The sequence below is a fragment of the Limulus polyphemus genome, unplaced genomic scaffold (assembly GCF_000517525.1).
Source record: "Limulus polyphemus unplaced genomic scaffold, Limulus_polyphemus-2.1.2 Scaffold2306, whole genome shotgun sequence".
NCBI lineage: Eukaryota > Metazoa > Arthropoda > Merostomata > Xiphosura > Limulidae > Limulus > Limulus polyphemus.
This window is the reverse complement of record NW_013667916.1, coordinates 123301-143162: the sequence shown is the minus strand read 5'-3', so window position 1 is coordinate 143162 and position 19862 is coordinate 123301. Positions and strand designations below refer to the sequence as shown.

At 30.2% G+C, this 19862-nt stretch overlaps 2 protein-coding genes across 4 annotated transcripts in view; one reads left to right on the top strand and one right to left on the bottom strand.

Annotated features, from left to right (window-relative positions):
- Positions 1–6252, top strand: part of LOC106466573 (calcium-binding protein E63-1-like) — a 49534-nt gene extending 43282 nt beyond the window's left edge. The window contains exons 5-8 of one of the 3 annotated variants that reach the window (XR_002612242.1): positions 1316–1452; positions 2954–3065; positions 3173–3372; positions 5979–6252. Coding sequence is in view for 1 of the 3 variants with exons in the window: in XM_013926866.2 (XP_013782320.1) it covers positions 1316–1452; positions 2954–3065; positions 3173–3195 (272 nt within the window). In the remaining 2 variants the exon portion in view is untranslated. Of the gene's footprint in view, positions 1–1315; positions 1453–2953; positions 3066–3172 lie in introns of all 3 variants that reach the window. The other 2 variants (XR_002612241.1, XM_013926866.2) reach the window with 2 other exon arrangements.
- Positions 6253–6346: 94 nt separating this feature from the next.
- Positions 6347–19799, bottom strand: LOC106466572 (enoyl-CoA delta isomerase 1, mitochondrial-like). Its single transcript, XM_013926865.2, has 7 exons — positions 19429–19799; positions 18630–18751; positions 17800–17946; positions 16004–16102; positions 13258–13277; positions 8480–8661; positions 6347–7855 (listed from the first exon to the last, which is right to left on the bottom strand). The coding sequence occupies exons 1-7, from the start codon at positions 19688–19690 to the stop codon at positions 7689–7691; spliced, it is 999 nt and encodes a 332-aa protein (XP_013782319.1). The 5' UTR covers positions 19691–19799; the 3' UTR covers positions 6347–7688.
- Between the last annotated feature and the right edge of the window lie 63 nt (positions 19800–19862).

Sequence of the window (19862 nt, the reverse complement as noted above, 5' to 3'; positions counted from 1 at the left end):
TTCAAAACAAACAAATAAACCGAACTGCTTCTTTCAGATTTATTTCCACTTGTTTTCTGTTCTTTGAGCTCCCCCCCCCCCAGAGGCACAGCGGAATGTCTGCGGACTTAGAACGCTAGAAACCGGGTTTCGATACCCGTGGTGGGCATAGCACAGATAGCCCATTGTATAGCTTTGTGCTTAATTTCAAACAAACACACTGTTCTTTTGATAATCATTAAATGTGTTCGTTTTTAGTAACAATCACTGCTTACATGGTACACAACATATTCATGTAGTTCAACCTTTAACAAGTTCATAGTATCTAATACCTGCTGCTTACAATATAAATTATTCTAACATATTATAATCCAATTTTTTTACTGCCTGCTTTACCTTCTACATTGCTACCCTTCAAATGTTTTTCTTTCTATCATATGTTCAATGATTTATACATACAGCGTAACAATCCTTTTTCATTCGATTATCTTTAGAAATTGTATTTTCGTTGTTTTTAGGGTCTACTAGAAATAAACTCCTTTGGTACCTCTATTGACATACTTTACAAAAATATCAGAAATAAAATTAATGCTGAAACCTTGATGCGGTCAATTACGTCGTTATTTTTGTTACTTCTGATGGTGCCTCCTCAACCTGAAGGCTTATAATGCCAAAAACTGGGTTTCGATACCGCGGTGAACACAGCATAGATAGCCTATTGTGTAGCTTAATTTGTCTTAACTACAAACAAACAAACTTCTAATCGTCTAATTCTGGGTTGTTCAACAACTGACTCATTAACCGTTAAGCAAAAATTCAAAATAAATGAATAACAAAAATTCACATCTTTAGCACCCTTGACTTGAGACTTAGTTGCTAAATGTTTGTTATCAAATATGGTATTACTGTGGCAACAAACAAATTTGATTAAGCCATGATTCTTTTTGTTTCATCGATAACAATAGTATTCGGTTCCTGAGACTACAATCAAAATATTATGTGAACTTAGCACAAAGTTGGACATCCCTGGTGTAGTTGAAGATTTCAATCATTAGCTTTCTATACATCACTTTATACACAGATTTCTCCATTCGTCACTGAATTAACGGTTCAGAATAAGAAGAAACATAAGGAAAGTTTACTGATATGTTTGGTAATTTCCAGGCTAGTAATAACGGGCATTTTTGTGCTAATTCCAGTATCTTCAAATAAAAAACAATCTGATATTACAGAGTATAGTTTCAGATTCTTTGTCGATTTTGTGCTACACTAAAAAAAAAAAAAATGCGTCAACTTTCTATGTCAATTCAGCTAAATGTTTGACATTTTTCTGCAGATGACGGTCTCATCAGCGAAGATGAGTTTCTGTCATGGATGGCCCGTCACCAAAACACAATGAAAGATGACGTCATGGAAGATCTCCTCGCCGCCTTCAGGGTTTTCGACAAAGACAAAAACGGTTTTATCAGTAGGGTAAGTTCTAAACTTAACCTGTAAATATTATTATTTTTCAACTGAAAATAGACCGTGTGTAACCTAGTAGATAACATGCCTGGATTGTCAATTTGAAAGATCAAAGTTCACGGCAGGTTGCACTTTGGAGACCGGGAGGTGCTATAAGAGTTCCCACTGTTTGGTCAGACAAGAGCAGCCAAAGAGTTGGTGTTTGATGCTGTTAACTAGCTGCCTTTCCTCTACTCTATCAGTTCAAAATCAGGGATGGCTAACTCTAATTGTCCTAAAATATCCAAAAACAAGCAACCCGTTTCTTCGAGTCAGAATAATAAGAGAGAAAGAGATTATAAAAAATGGCTAATTTATTCGGCAGTTTGTATGAATCATTATTATATTTTCCCTTGGTATGGTAAGAAAATATAAATACGTTTTAGATGACTTAATCTGAAAACGCGAAATTCTGAAACAAACAAGCAACTCATGTGAAAACTGTATCTTATACAGTTAGATTATATACAGGTTTTACTTCGTGCAGCGCTTGTTGTTCCAGAGAGGATGTAAGCTCTTAAATAGTTGAAACAATTAAATCTGAATAAAAAATAAATTTCGGGTGATCTATGGATATATTATACCAGAACATAATTCGAGCTGCTAACTGATTTCAGCACGGTTGTAACGGTAATTCTGTAGCATTAAGTTCAACAACTACCAAAGTTATTTGAAATTTTGGCTTAGTAACTAATATTAATTATTTCAATATTATTTGTTATTCTTCATTTTAAAAAGTATTGAAGTTTTGTCTTTAAATAGCCTCGTTTTTGCTATTTACGAATCTCTTCTTACGATGTGTTAACAACGAGTCTGTGAGTGAATCATACCAATGCTGTATTCTATCTCTAGATATCCGGTATTTCCTCAATTCTCTGGCAAAGTTCACAGCATATACACTATATTATGAGGAATCCAACACAAAAATTTAAAAGAATTGGAGAAGATACAATTATTTTCTGTTTTTGGTAGATGAAAATGTTTACTGAACTTTGCTTGAGGTCATGATGTTATTGTAATACAATATCTACAAAGGTTCTCGCGAAGCAAATAACCATCTGAAACTGTAAAGAATACCGGCAGATTTTCTGTAAAAACTGCACGTATCTCAAAGTTTACTTGAGGTAGTAAAATGCTCCACATTCTACCAGTTGTAAAGAAAGCAAGTCATAAAAACGGGCCAGAGAAAAATTATTTTTCGTGCTAATTAAAATGTCAAAAATTGGCCGAAAAGAAATATGTCTGTGGACAGCCATAACCAGAATTGTTAATTTTGGGAAGATAGAAAGCCACTACGACCATTGTAACCATAAAAAAGCCACCGCGAAAGACTTCTCGGATCTTGATCCCTATATTGTATTCCAACTTTTCCTGATTTCGTATAAATTTTCTTTTGTTACCAAAAAGTGCACAATTAATCCGGTTGACTTAGAAATTCGTTTTTAATTTGTTTTTGTCGTTACATGAACAGGATGAATTACGAGTTGCAATGGAGATGATTGGTGAACCAATGTCAGAAGTTCAACTCGACGAGATGATAAAAATTACGGACATAGACAACGACGGAAGAATAAATTATGAAGGTAATATTTATGTTTTAAATAATACATATGAAATTATCGAAATTACTTAATGTTCTTCTGAAATACAAGTGTTTGATTAACGTAATGAATTTATTTTTATTCTCCAGAATTTGTTCGAATCTTGCTGTAAGAAAACACAGCACTATGTGAACATCACCAGCACAGTTCCTTATTTTTTTACCGGACCTATATTCAATGGTAAACGTACTTTTTTGGAATAGCAATATTTTACACTGGAGAATCCTTTAACTCTGAGTTACCCACCACAATGTTATGAATGAAAAACATAAACTCCCAAAATGTAAAGGTGTGTATTTTGTGTTGTTTATTTATGTTAATGTCTACATTTTTTAATGACTTTTACGTGATCTCTGGCTTTTCCAATGGCTAAATTAGAATACTAGTGTCTTGCTCAAATTTTTTTCCTGTACTTTTGGGAATTTTTTCTATTTTGAAATTATATCCAGATACGTTTTAAACTTTCAGTTTCTTTTTTTTTCCGGTGTTGTGTGAATATTTTATGTTTAATTAGTAATTCAGATAGGTCTTTAGAGAAAAATGTAAATACCCGTTAGAAAAAAAAAGTTTTTGGATAAGAGTTCCATATTGAGATTCCCATTTTACTAAACTTTCATGTTATTATTAATATAGATTACTAGTTTGCGAAACGTACGATGCTTTCAGTCTACGTAAAAGGACGTGTTTCCTGTGTAATGTTTTGGTGCGAGTTATTGTTTATGAGTCAAAGTATTTTACTCTGCATGTATTCATAATTTACATTAAATACGGGATTGTTTTCATAGCTATTTTAAGGGGGAAACGTGGTCGTTTACCCCTTGCAGAAATAAATACATAAATAAATAAAGTAAGACGGACCTCGTGGTTTTACGATTTCAAGTTAGTTTTAAGTTATTTTTTCACATTTTTAAGGCTACTTAAGGACATCTCCACGTGGAACTCTGTCCCTTTCTTATATTACACAACTTAGTATCCATAAAATATGATTATGTTCAAAATATTACCTTATGGGTGAAAATCTTACCAATTAAAAGGAAGTAACCTGGGACTGGTAGCGAAATCTGTTGTGTACCCCAACAACCTATGATTTGGATAGTTTGTGTAACTTTTCTACTTGTTGGTTCACATTTACTTAAACTAGTTTAAAAAAAACTTATCGATTTCATGCAACGATTTCTTTAAATCTTTTTTTTTACACAAACCGTACAGCGTCGTCATACAAAACCTGTAGGGATTAACTACTAACCATACTTGGGTTAAAACGAAAGCATCCTAAGATATATTAGTTCTTAATTTACAATGGGAGTAGGTAAAAATTAGAAAAAACGTTCAATTATATTTTCTCTGAATATTGTGGTATTTGAACCGTATATTATATATATATACACTTTATAGTTTAATAATTTGTCGAGATATAATTTAATGGTATTTTCGGCCATGTAATATAGTGTATACAGTGATTTCATGAAAAATAAATCATAAATTTATATGATATAATACTGTAAACCAGTAGTTTTCAACCTTTGCTATCTTAAGTATAAAATATTTCATCGTACCGTCTTCCCCTGTCTGAATTGTATCTTAAACTGAATTACTAACAGCACTCACATCATAGGGCGATTGTTTCCTTAGTGCAAAGCTACACAATAAACTATCTACACTCTGTTTGCCGCGGGGGAAATCGAACCCCGGATTTAAGCATTATAAATCTGTAAAATTATCGTTGACACATCAGGATAACAGTGGAATACTTACATGTAGAAAAAATGTTACATTGCTCGTAGTTATTCTCAACTATTGTATGTTTATATTACTCATCCTTTTTCCATCCAGAAATGCAAATAGAAAATATACAGGTCAATAATCTACTCATCTCCTCTTCTTAATTATGGGACATCTTAAAATTTGAGTCAATCCGAGCGATCAGTTTATTTAGATGTTACAAGATATTTTGCGGCTCTCTTTTAGTGATAGCAGGTGCACGCTCTACAGAAGGGGAACTACTGTTGTAGTTGTGTTCAATGTGAATTTATAAATATATCTATATAAATGTTTAATTTTTTTACATTTATAGACCTAACAGTTTTAACAAAAACACACGTTTAAATAAAATAGTTTTAATAAATTTAAGTAATATTTCTTATTAAATGGTTAATAATTAAACAGGAAGCTTTTCGGGAGATGCAATCTAACATTTAACTTCATGAAGTTTTGGTACCTAAACAAATGCACTCAAAAATCTAATTTACTTTGAGGATTGTACCACTTAGTCACACACACGTCCATATTTATGAAAACATGAGGTCGTAAAATTGGTATAGTTTCCTAAGCAACTTCGGAATATTAAATTTGATAACCAGGAACCCATTTTTAGACAATAAATATTGCAGACGGCTTGAACTAGCAATGAATAAAATTTTATTACAGGTTTAACTCATGATGACGAAACGTTGTACGTTTGTTAAACTTGTAATAAAGTCTTCTTCATTACCAATCCAAGCCGTCTTCAATTTTTAACTTGAGAATATGTTTTGATATTAATATGCAGTGAAAACTAATAACTATTAATACCGAAAACGATGGAGCATATTGCTCCTTGAGTTTATACTTTAAAATTTAACTGAAGCATAAAAAACAGTCTATGAAATATAATACTACATTTTAAACATCATTAATTTTGAATGCTGATTGTACAATACCAAGAATGAAATGTTGGAAAAGTATTTGAACAAATCACTTATTTTTACAGTTTATCTAATATTTATTTGTGTTTATTTAATGACTTCAAGCTTTTGAAATCTGATTAAAAGTACTTAAAGAAATTTAAAATTTGGTTTCATTGTTTTTTACAAAAGTACATTTAGGTTTTTATTTTACAGTATTTACACGTTTCAGATTTCCGTTCACTGCTGTAGTAACTAAACAACTGAGAAACAGGGCAACCCTTTTTGTTCATTAGTTTTAAAGAATATTTACATACTGATTGAATGTATAAATTATATACATCAAGTGATCCAAATCCCTTAAAATATGCACAAAAACGCATTTTCGATGTATATAATGGTTATAATTTAGATTATAGTACTGTAGTTCTTGACATGGATTTATAGAATGTTTATGTTTGAGTTCATGTGATTTACTTGTAGTTAAGGTTATGTATTTATTTAATAAATTATGTCATGAAATAATAACTTCTTAAATACTGAAGGATTTGGAATAAAACATTTCCTGTAAATTAAAATGTAAAAAAAGCAACAATAAAGTTTAATACTGAAAGAGCACTTTTAATGTTTCGTATAACAATTCAACTTGATAATTAAATAACTTGAATAATCAGTAAACAAGTTAATGCCACATTTTACCACAAACAACAAATTTGTTTCAATGATCCACAACCACAGTGAAGCTATTATTATTAGTTGTACTGATTTGCACTTGAAGGAAAAAAATAACAACAACAAAAAACAAACAAACATGGCTTAGAGATCATTAACACTACAACGACGACTTCCTCAGACTGAAAATGATATCTTACTAGAGCTTAACAGTACCTGGACATTCAAAACCCTTGGTAAAAATAAAATTTTTCTTTTGTCATGAACTGAAAAACCAAAAAAAAGTTTAGGCCCATTATACGTCCTTACAAAAAGACAATGAACTCTTAAACACTAATAACCATAAAACTGTTCCTTAAATTGTTTAATAACAATTTTTCTTTAAGTAGGAAAACTTTATGGAGAAAATTTGAATTAACTGTTGATTTATATAATGTCTTGTTTAAAATTTGTTAATTTTGTACCAAAAAACATTTTTTTTAACATGTGAAAGCCTAATGTTTTTGCTTTAACCCCTTCTGTGATTTGCCCAAGATAATTCAAGTGCCCTCCATGTTTCAAAAATATTCTCACCATATTTTTAGTTACTTGCCTGAATTTATTCTTATAAATGACAATCAATGCTCTATAGATGGCACTAGAAATCTTATTTATGCTAATCTTTATCAGATTTATTCTGAATTATGTATCATAAACACTGGAAAAATTATTCCTATTCTTTACTGTAATTTTATTGAAATAATATGTATCGTGTATAAATCCAGATATATGATATTTATTTATCGAGTATATTTTGTGCATACATATAATAACAGATCATAAAAGAACTTTTGTTTCATTAATGCAAAAGTATAAGCTATCAAAAAGGGAAATAAAAACTTGACTTTTTTTTTTAGCTTATTTCCAAAAAAGCTTGACAAGGAATGGGTTAGTTCTGTAAAATTATTAAATTGTGTATGTTACTCAGGATCAGGAACAGATTACATTATTGATGGACAATTCCAAATAACAGTTAAAATCTGGCAACACAACTTTTAATGGTTCATACAAGCACTTCCTAATTATTACTATAAAATAACAATCACATGTATGTATCTTAATACCATAAAGATATTAATTATGAGTAAATCCAATCAAAAATATAAAATTCTGTACTTGAAATATGAGAAAATCCTTTTTTTGATTTTCATGTAAAACTAAAAATTATAGCAATTGAATGGCTTTATACATAGTTTCTTTATACTTTACCAAGATTTACACTGTTTTTATGCTAGCGTTTAAACGTTTTCAAGCTTTCAAGATAAGCAGCTAAGTTTTTTTGTGTAGAATCTTGCATAATAAACTGAACAACTTCATTTATTTCTTTCTGTTTTGTAGCTATTAGTTTCTCTGCAGTTTCTTCTCTTATCATAATTTTAGTCCTGTAGCGAGCTGTCCCTGTTACAAAAAATAAATTTAGTAAAAACATTTGTTAAATTCTAAATTAATTTTTTTACATATATAGTTTAAACATAACATCATATACATCACTTTGATGTTGTTTAGTTCATTACTGAGGTTTACAGAATATACTTAATAACAACAAGAATATGTTAGATGATTTTATCTACAACCATGATTTAAACTGCAATCTTCCTTTAACTAAAAATTACCTAATTATTTAAAGAAGCTAGAAACAGACTATTTAGATAGCCTCACATAAGGATAAACTTTTATAACATATATTCATACTAATTTTACTCTCTAACAACTTGCTCTAAGTTTTCCTGAATGTTTTTTATTAATCAGGAAAACACAAAAAGAATAGAGGAAAATCCATCCTATGCTTTAAAATTATAAATTTTATTCAATTTATTTCATATACAAACAATTTACAAAATTATAAATTCATAATAAACAGTAAATTTGGATTTCAAGAAATATGATTTAAATAGGCTTAGAAATGGTATGAATAAAAGTAGTAGGTTTTAACATTCAACAGAATTTTAAAGCATACAATAAAAGGGATATGATATAGAATTTATCCTCGTTTCTTAATCTAATCATAGTAAACATATGTACCAGGTACTTGAAGCCAGATTTTCAGTATGTTTTGTGCTTTCTGAATGGTATCTTCAACATTGGGTGATATCTCATCCACAAGTCCGAGTCGTAAAGCTTCCTCAACAGTAAACTGCTTACCAAGTTGAAGACTTAATTCTGCCTGACGCTGACCAAATGTGTTCACATAAATGTTTTTGAACCTAACCAAAAAAAAATGGCTGTACAACATGTTCCGAAATTATTTTCACTCACTTTAAAAAAATTCCTGTAGTAACTTATACTTCACCATCTTTCCAACAGAAGTATGAATTAAACCTAGAAAAGAAGTATAATTCTTTATAGAACAGAGACAATAAAAAAGAAGAAAAACTATATAAATTGGAACCTTTTCCTGAACCTTATGCTAACTTAATAAGAAATAGTCAAATAATTAACAAATTGAATAATTTATTAAATGATAAACAGATTGATGTACTTAACAAGGGGATGGGACTTGCTTACAAACCCAAATATTTTCGAAAAGATGACTTCATTACAGAAATGGAAACATGTTTGAGTGAAATTCAGGATATTAATAAAATTGATACCATTAGAGCTGAATGTAAAGAGTTAGTAATTCTAGAGTCAATTTAAAGGAAAATGAAATGTACAAGTCTTAAAGTTGTTAAATAACTTGGATACTGTAATTTGTAAAGTTGACAAAGGTGGTCAAATAGTGATCCAAAATAAAGAGGATTATAACAAGAAAGTTGAGGAGTTGTTGAACGAAGGTATATATATATAAAAAGATCAAAACAACCCTCTCAGTAGACTTCACCAAATGAATAAAGAAAAAGTTAAAGTATAAGTCTAATTCCACAAGAGAACAAATATTTGGTCCCAAGTAGTTTTGTAATAGTACGATTTTATGCTTTGCTAAAAATTTATAAAGTAGGAGATTTTTTATAGACTCACAGTATCAAATATAGGTTCATCCTTTTACAATGTAACTAAATTTTTACCATGCAAGTTTTCTTATCTTAGTGACAAAAACTTATATGATTAAAAATTCTATAGAATTTGTAGAAAAAGTAAATGAGATAAAACTAACTAATGATGATATACTTGTATCTTTTGAGATTGTATCATTAATCATGAAAGTACCAATTGATAAAGGTATTAATTGTTTTAAAAACAAGTTATGAGTGAATAATGTTCCAGTCATTGAGATTTTAGATATGATAAGTTTAACAAAAATCATGTGGAAAATTCATTTTTTCAATTTAATTTTTAAGATCTATAAACGGATTTTAGGCCTAGCTATGGGTTCTCCATTATCTCCCTTGTTGTGTGATATTTTCATGGATAGGTTGGAAATTAATGCTTTACAGAATGCTAAACTTAAACTAGAGATATGACCCAGGTATGTCAATAACACTTTTGTGGTGTGGTGGCATGGTAAAGAAAACTTATTCGTTTTTGCTAATTACTAAAATGAAACTGAAAAAAATAATTTAGAATTTTTGGACATATTAGTTAAGAAAAACAAAAATAAGTTAGAAAATATTATTTCTCCTAAACTTTTTTCTGTTATCATGCTGCCACACCAAAAATCACGTCATATAAGTTCACAAAAAAATATCAGCCTTTTTATTCATATATTTATGGGTCTTTAAAGTTGTTCTAAACCAGAAGATTTAAAAAATGAATATTATTAATTAAATATGTAGTGTTAGAAAGAGGTTTCTCATCAAATATTGTCAACTATTTGATTTTGCAAAATCAGTCAAATTGCCTTGGTTTTCAGCCTTGTAAGTGAAATCCTCAACAGCTTCAATTAAGGATGCTATATCTTTTTTCGAATATTTGGCATTTAGCCTTAAGTTTTGCAACATCCTTAAGGATAAGTTTCCTTTTCCGTGTTTTTTCATTTAGTTCAGCCATCTCCCTCTGTTGATCGAAGTGTTGGTTATATATCTGCCTACCATTTTGAGCAGCAGTAAACAGTTTCTTCGACAAAGGAACTTCCATAATACCTCCAACTGACTGCACATAATCATAGATTAACAGCTGACCAACAATGAAGACATCCTTCATGTTTTGAAGTATTAACCCTTCATTCACAGAAAAGCCCCTTTTAACAGTTGCTTGGCCATGAGAAAGCATAAAAGTGAGTTTGACAACATGCCATAAAGACTCATAATCTCTTATCAAGCTTATCTATTGGAGTTGCTTTCTCTGTGGCGATCAATATTTTCATATTTTCTGTTGCCCAAAAGTAAATATCAACATGCTTAGCTGATTTGATATTTTCTGTATTGCTTAAATCAATTTTCAACAATTTAAATGCAGTGTCTGCTTTGGAAAGCACATCATGTTTTATAACCCTTCTCAGAAGGTTTCTGATCATAGACTCAAGATCATAGCTGACAAAAGGCACTACAAGGTGGTCAGTCTGATATTTTGTCAGATCTGAAGAGAGTTTTTCAGATATTGAAACATAAAATGATAACTTTACTATGGAAAGGATATCATTTGTTGCAGATTTCACAGTATTAAATGCTTAACTTTTGGTACTGTGTAATAGTTTGATTTGGCTTCAACTGTTTTTACATATGTTTGGAAATTGTAAATAATTTCAATTGCCCTTTGTACATTCTCTACCCATCAAGTAGAACAAAATTTCAATGAATATGTATGAGACCCAGTAATTTTCTCAAAGCCTTCCTGTATGGCTGGATAATCTTTGAAAAGATGGTACACTGATTTAAGTATTGCTTCTAAATCTCAATCAGAGGCATTGAAAGCAGTACGAAGAGCCCCATGGATACTGTGGAGACCACAAGACCCAATGTTGAATCTAATTTCTCATGGAATGACCAGTTAACATTTGGACCATTCATCCCTATTTGCAAAAGATGACTAAGATTAAGCTCTTTTGTCAGCTGTAAAAAATGGCTTAAGAGATCATTTGCCCCCGTGTGGCTGAGAAATACAGAATCAAGAAATCATATGATCACAAGATTGTTTTCTGAGTCAAAGTACCTAAGGTACACACATCAAGTTGATCTCTTTGGTTTTTTTACCATTTAAGGATTCATCATACAAGAGCACAAATTCTGTATCTTTTCCAAACTTTTGATATAAATTTGGCTTTATTTATGGGACCAATCCAAAACAAGCCATATATGCACATTTTTTCTGTCCATAAGAGAACTTGGATGCAATTTTACTATTTGGGAACATCCTTTTAAACAGTTTATTTAAGTTTTCACAGCTTTTCTAACTGTACCAGCTAACAATGGTCTTCAGGACCCACAAAACCTCAGCTTTCCACTCATCTTCTTTTGAAACATATGAATCCAGTCTGCCCTGTAATGAATTAATTGCATAATGAGGTGCTGACACCTAGATGAAAAGAAGTGAATCATTCAAAGTCTAATTGCAAAATAACACAACTTTATTAAATAGTATTGTGTATTTAAATCAATGAAATTAGGTCCATTATCTTTAATATTAAAGATAACTTAGGAATATTATTCACTCACTTGCTGGACTATGGCATCATATTGATTTGTTGCAACAGTAGGCCTAACTGTCGATATTCTATCTAACGTTGGCCTAGATTCAGACGATATCAAACTGTGGATAGTCGGCGTGGCTGCTGTTTATGAGTGCAATTTATGTACATTATCCTCATGCTTCTTCTCCTTCATATAGATTATTATTATGGACTCGCCCATACTGCCAACATCTAATTTTTTATGGCACATATTGCAACTATCTTCTTGGCGATGTGCACCCATAACAAGCCATTCCTCATATTTGTCCTTAAGAAGCCATGCATTGTTAAATATACAGTTGCCCAGAATATTTTATGCAATTACACATTCAAGTCAATTACATAATTGCTTGAATGGCAAGGCTCAGATATCAACAGCCTCATTCAACCTTGTACCACTGAAGTAATCCAAATTGCTAGTTATGCATGCTCATCATTAAGAAAAAACATGAAGGGCCTGCCATCAGATATTACATGATGTAATCATCAAATAAACAAATTATGGAAAACCCTGACTTATAAAACTGGCAGGAGAAAATTTTCATTTTCCATGACTTTTCCAATACTCTGGGGTAAATTCTCATTTTTCCAAAACTTTCCAGGCCCTGGAAATTGCTACTGCAATTTTCCAAGACATTCCAAAACCCATACAAACCCTGTTAGTTAGGTAATTTCCATTAGACAACAGAGAAATTTTAATTAGTTTAGAAAAAAAAACTGTATTAAACTATATATATAGTGAAAGCTTACCAAATAAATAAAATTCTAAACCAAGAATACTCTGAAGTTAACTATACATTTATTTTGTAAATACTTGTTATTTGTTAGTTATTCTGCATTACATTTATCATTCTATACTCTATTATTTTCTCTACATTGCATATAACAAGCAAAAGTACCCGTCCCCAGTGATGGGAAAAGTTTAAGTTAATTTTTAAACTTAAATTATTTCATCGACTTCAATTAATTGTTGAGCTGAAATAGTCATGCTAAGATCCACAAAACAATAACATATGGTAAATCCATATTTTTATTCTATAAGTTATGCCACATTTTGAAATGTGAATGATAATGTGATTAATTCCCAACACTTTAGTGTAGAATATCCTGTAGAAAAGGTAGAAATAATTCTTTATATAATTTGATGTATTCTTTTCAAACTTTTAATTAATTTCTTTCTCAAAAATACCTGAAAATTAAAACTGATTTTCAATAAATTAAATAATCAGAATGTAAAATTTACTCAAATACTCACCATAGAGGTGCAACAATTCCCTGTAAATATAAAATTAAAAAAATTGTTAATTTCTCTAGAAAAAATAAAACTGATTGTAAAAACATATTTCATTAGCAGGACAAATGATAGTTACAATACTTTGATATCAAGAAATACTTTGATACCAAAAGTTATAACTAAATTATTTTTATACATGTCACAATATGAGGTTTGATACTGAAAATTACTTCATCCAGTTACAGGCTGTGATATACAATAAAGATTTTAACAACAGATCTGGTTGAGCCAGACAAACAAAACCTAAAGCTATAGCGAAATGACTGCTGAAGGTATTTAACAATTAGGAACAGTCAAAAGGAACCACATCTTCAGGCAGGATTGGCCTAATAGTTAACTTGCCAAAATGTGTTTTCTCGATTTGTGTCCACTCCACCAAAAAATATACTCTGCCTTTAGAGCTGTGGGTACATTGTAAGAGTGACAGTCAAATCTCACTTTTCAATTACAAAAGCCCACGAGTTAACAGTGGTTGGTGCTGACTGGCTGCCTTCTCTCAGGTCTATTACATCAAATTTAGGGATAACTAGTACTGATAGCTCTCAAGTAGTTTTGCATGAAATTAAACAACAATAATCCTTCATCCTCCAGCACTTATTTACTGTCAATTACTCCAAAAATGCAAGAACCTGCCTCAAATGAACAATACTTTCTCAGCTTTTCATCCACCCCTTTAATCAGGTGACAAATTATTTTCAACAGACTAGAACTTATATTTACACTTAAATGTGCAATGCAATGATAAAATAAACCAAATTACAAAATTAAAAATTAGATCTACCTTGTCGATAATTTGTTGGACCTAGTAGGCTATAACTTGATTTAAATATTTGTTTAAAAGCCATATATTTTGAAGAGAATTTCTAAAAAAAACTACCAATAAACTAAAAATTTGGTTTTGTCTATAAATTTATGCTCTTCTAAAGAGTAACATTTTATATACTCTTAATTTTTCCTTGTTTAATTTCAGTGAATTTGTTTTTTTTTGCTAACAAATATCTAATAGATGCAGTATCACTCATAAAAAAAAAGTTCATTGAATTATGTCTTCAAAAAGTGGCATGCCAATTTTTCAATTATTAAAAGCACAAATACAGCATGCTGTAACTTTAAGGTACAATGAACTATTTGCATTAGATATTTTCAAATACAAAATATAAATTTCAGAACAAAGTGAGGTTTATTTTTTATTTATTAACATGCAAAAATAAACAATCATTATTTAAACCACAATGTTTCCAACTTTAAAAATGTTCAGCATGTTGAGTTTACTCTGAGATCTTGACTGATCATACAACTAATACTTCTACTGTTATTAAAGGTTTGGACACCAGGAATCATAGATGGTCCATTAGAGTTATAAATTCATTTTTAGGGTCACTGAGCATTACATATGTAAGCATGAGGTGGTGGCTAATGGGTCATTGAAAATTTTTTAAGGTTGTTAAATTGCTTTTGTAGCCCTGTGCTTGTGGCTTTCACCTAAACTTTATGACTTGCTTTAAATATTTAAGATTATGTACCATTATGATTCTGTACAATATCTAGTGTCACAAACATCCTCCTTTAATTATTATGGTGTGAATTCCTTTTTCAAGCTGGCAAAGCATGATTATGATTAATTCATTTGTCTTTAGACATTAGTATTAAGCCTACTATACGTTTTAACGTTGCATTTTGTATCCCTTAGGGATTTTCAAGAATTAGAAGACTGTATGAAAAATAATATTCTAACCACACTATGTTCACCGTAGATTGAATTAATTATCTTCCTTTATGTCTGCTGATAGCACGGGCCTAATGAAAGATATACGTATAGCAATCTGGTCTCACGAGTTAATTGAACAGTAGTAATTTAGGCATCTTGCCACTTAAACTGCAATACAACGTTGATTTTAATATTTTTGTAGTTACAACAGAAGTGATAATTGTTGAAAGTAAAAAGTGCAAGAGCACTCAATATGACAGAATTAATTTACTATTCTCAGAAAATATACTGAGTGGTCTGAGTTGTTGGGCCTAGCAAATGCTCACCCTTACTTCCAGCAAGTATAATTTTGTGGGGAAAAAAATTAAGAAAAACTTAAAAAAGAGAGATAATAAAATCAAATGTCTTAATAACCAAATATAAAGATACAACAGATATTTTAAAAAATATAACAATAAATTATGTCACACTACAATAATATTACAATAATTTTGGAAAACGATTATATAAATCTTTAAACCTTTTGATGGAATTTTTGAGGCTAAGAGAAAAATCAAAAGACTTGTATTCTTACTCATATATGTAAACTCTTGTCAACAAATCATAAAATGTTTTGTAAATGGTCCAACTCTACCCTTAATATTCATTCTGATTTAAAATAAGATGAAACTTTACAAAAACACAACTAATGGTTAGATTATTTTTAGTTTCTTATGAAATTAAATAAAATGTAAGCATACCTTTTAGAGTAAATATCAGTAAAATACAAGCTGTTGAGTATCCATAATGATATTCTTTAAATTATGAAATGAGTAAAATTAATATTAATAAACAATAAGAAACTTTAACTTAACTCTCTGAATGTCAAAGTCATTACTTTTTTTAATTACATCCAGATATTTAAACTTGATAAAAACATATCTGCAGAAATAAGTACTTCAGTTTGATAAATGTCAATAAAATGTCTTCTATTAACATAACACCCAAAAACAATTTTACCAAATTAGTTTCATTCAATCCAATAGTAAAGGGTCCTTCTGTCATTATTCTGTAATCACAGCTAAGTGCAATTATACATCCACCAGCTGGGGAGTGACCCTAATAGAAGGATGAAATAAAATATTACACCAACAAGTAAAAACAATTTTTACAACTTTATTATTTTGCACTGTTTCTGGTCAAAATCCTGAAATCTGTAAATCCTTAAAATATATAGTTGTAGTATTCTCAGGTTAAACTGATTTCTGCCAAGAGTATTAGTTAGGTCCACTTTATAATGGAGAGGACAGGCAGAATAAATCACACAGTAATACTGGATTTAACTAAACTGACTTAGTTTAAGAGAAGAAATAAAAACATTAGACATAATGTGTAAATCAAAATTTAAACAATCTTTACTTATTACCAAGACCAAAACATAATGTGTGTTTACTTAATTTCTGGATGCCCAACATTTGTGTTTCACTGGACTCTTCCTTCAAAATATTCTCCCATTAACCAACTCACTTGAGATTTGGTGTAGTAATGTTTAAATTTAACATTTCTTACTTAATGGTACACATCAGATTTACAAACAGTAACTAGCACTACTCATCTGACTGGTGATTCTCATTCAACTTAAGGGAGATCAAGACCTTGAAATATCATCTAAAATACCACTGATGGATACTACAGTCAAAAGTTTTTTCAAATGTAACATTACAACAATACTCTACCCCACTGGAAACTTAAAAGGTGTTGTTGCACAATTGTAACAATACCTTGTTTAATGTGAAAATAACTGGCAAAACAATTATATTCCATCCAATAAATATAATTGTTCTTCCTTGATAATACTTATCAATATGAAAAACTATGTTTTAAGGAAGTCCCTCGAAATTTCTATGTGTCTCCTTTGTTTTGAAACAAGGGGACATGGTTCCCTTAAGCTGCAGAACCTAGGATCAAGGTAGCTTTATATTCATGAATTACAAAAATACCATTAAATCTGTATGACTTTCATAACTTTCTTTCATACAAATAACTCAAAAATACAAAAAATAAAACAAAATTCAAGACTTTATGCAGCTAACAGAAATAAAGTTTCATTTAAAGAGGCCAGCTAGTATTTAAGTTTTAGGTTTTTCTCTGTCATCTATTAAAATTGTAGGGTGGTGTAGATTTGAATCATGGGAGTATTTCTAGGAATAGAGAGATGGTGTTCACCAGCAAAATGTTTCACTCGTTTAAATTTGAAAAACATAAATATAGATAAATTAACAGTTGAACATGTCTTCTTCAAGAATAATAGCCTTTACCCCTGAAGTAGATTACAGGTCCATCTGTTAAAAGATTTATAATTTTATATGAATTACCAACCTTTTGGTCCAATGTGTTTTTTACTGTAATATACAGGCAAATTAATATTTTTTGGTACATGTGTATCTCTTATTACATATGCTTTTGGCTTCTGAAAAAGGTTTCTACCTAAAAATAAAGGTTTCCCAGAAATATAGGTTGTACTTTAGTCTCATTATGAGTTAAAATATTCAGTCAGCATTTTTGACTTTCAGAAATAACACAAAATTTACCTTACTCATCAGAAGGTGTAGTTTGTAAAATTACAGAACAAATTACATCATATCTATAAACTGTTTATATGATGACCCATTTTTCATGTTTTGTGTCAAACTAGTAAACATTACAATTAATTCACTACATTAAAATATCCAATAGCTTTTACAATAGGGTTAGCAGTCATATTTAAACATTTGAACATCACACTAAAGAGACAAAAATGAAAAGAAAGTGCCTACTGAAATGGCAGCCACTGTTACAAGTGGTGACATATAGAGCTTCAACCAAAAATCTTGTAATGCTCCCCAAAATTTTCGAAGTCGCACCTCAGTGGGTTGGAACATCTCCATTATGTCAAGTCCTGCAGAGAAGATCTTTGGAATGCCCTGATCATGAACAAAAAGACATAAATAAATATATATGCTTCACAAAGTTTAAAGCAGTTTTAAGCTAAACTTTTAAGCAACCTGAACTAAAATCACCAATGGTTAAAAAATAGCTAGAATACTTTAAAAGTGGGGAGATGTTTCAGTATCAATAAGTCTTCATCCTCTCTCAAGTTTCTCAAACAAATGGTTCATTTTATTTTTCATTGTGTTCTTCATGCTACCAAGTGTTAAGTTTCTGGGAGTAAAACCTATTCTGCAATACATTTTTGAATTTGTGTAAAATGTTCTAGTCACATCAACAGTAGTTTCAGAAACAAATGTAAAACTGGCTTCCAATTTGCAAGTCAATAGTCACATTTTCAAGAATTTTACAAAGTACCATGAAAATGCATCATACTAATTTTGTATATAGTCAACTTTTCAATACATAACACCTCATAAGATACAAGTTACAAAAATGTTAACACTTATGATGTTATCTTTATTAATGATAGCAAACTGGTTAAAGTTACAGGAAAATATTATTACAGTGATACAGTTTTTTATAAATATGTTTTAAAATTAAAGAAAAAATACTTTCTAAACACTGATGGACACTACAGTCAACATTTTTTCATAACATGTAACATTACAGCAATACCCTAACTGATAGTTTGTTTGGAAGATGCATTCTACCTTACCGATGCTATGATGAGTCCTCTACATGACTTGTCTTTCTCTAGCTCATCAATTGTGTTGTACAGATTTTGAAGGTACTCCAAGTTTAGACTATTAACAGGAGTTCTCTGAAGTTTCAAAATAGCTGTTATTGGGAATAATTATATATTTAATATGAAAAATTCCAAGAAAACATTTCTACTGAAAAGGTAAGTACATGTTGTATTTGATAAAACTTCTATTTGCAAGATTATCATAAACACTTATAAAACTCTTTACTGTTTCTATTTTCAACTTGTTTACTGATGAAATGGAAAAAATATTATGCAATATAAAATATCCTTAATTTAAAGTTAAGTCATAATTAGAGCTTTAAAAATAGTACACTCATGACTCCACTCACATTACAGATTAGGTTAAATCATGAATAATTATATGTACCATTACAGAAGTAAAAGTTAATTTGTGACTTTGAACACAAGAAGCACTGTTCAAAAAGTTTACAAAATGCTTCAGTGAAGTTGCACTCTTTCCAGTTCATATCTAAATATAAAAGTTTATATTAAAATTGTCAATCTGTGAGTGTTAGTCATGACAATGACACTGAAAGAGTGATTTGTTAAATGACAGCATAACAAGCTATACAAATTTTTAAAATATGTTCCGCGTCCATCACTAGCGTCAGAAATTTACATTATCATGATTATGTCATATAACGTTATAACATAAGTCCAGACATAGGCATAACAAAAACAAACTGATTAATTAAAGGAAGCAACAGAAAATGAGATGCTCTTTAATTACTCTTCAAGTTAAATGTACCTATCTGTTCTTCCCGTTGGACTGATAGATCAGCATGCTTATTCCCATCTCCAGCTTTTTGGGAAAGCTCACGTGATACTACCTGATGCGAATACAGATTATGTTTACTTTGTAGGCCTAAAACGTTTTGACTGAAGCTTGATATTGGTATCACAATATTATTTACGCCTACACATCTGTTAGTCTTAAAACTTAAACTTGATTTTATAAAGTTTTCATACATGAAGCGAAGAACGAGGCCTTGCTTACTTATACAGGACATTATATTTATTTTTCTCTGTAATGTTACAACTGGATAACAAACCAACCACACGTTATCGCGCAAATATTTGACAAACAACGAAGCGTCTCAGTTCAAAGTCTGGAAATGTTTATTATAGTCTTAGGATGCCAATAATAATGCAAACATATCAATTATATATATATATATATAA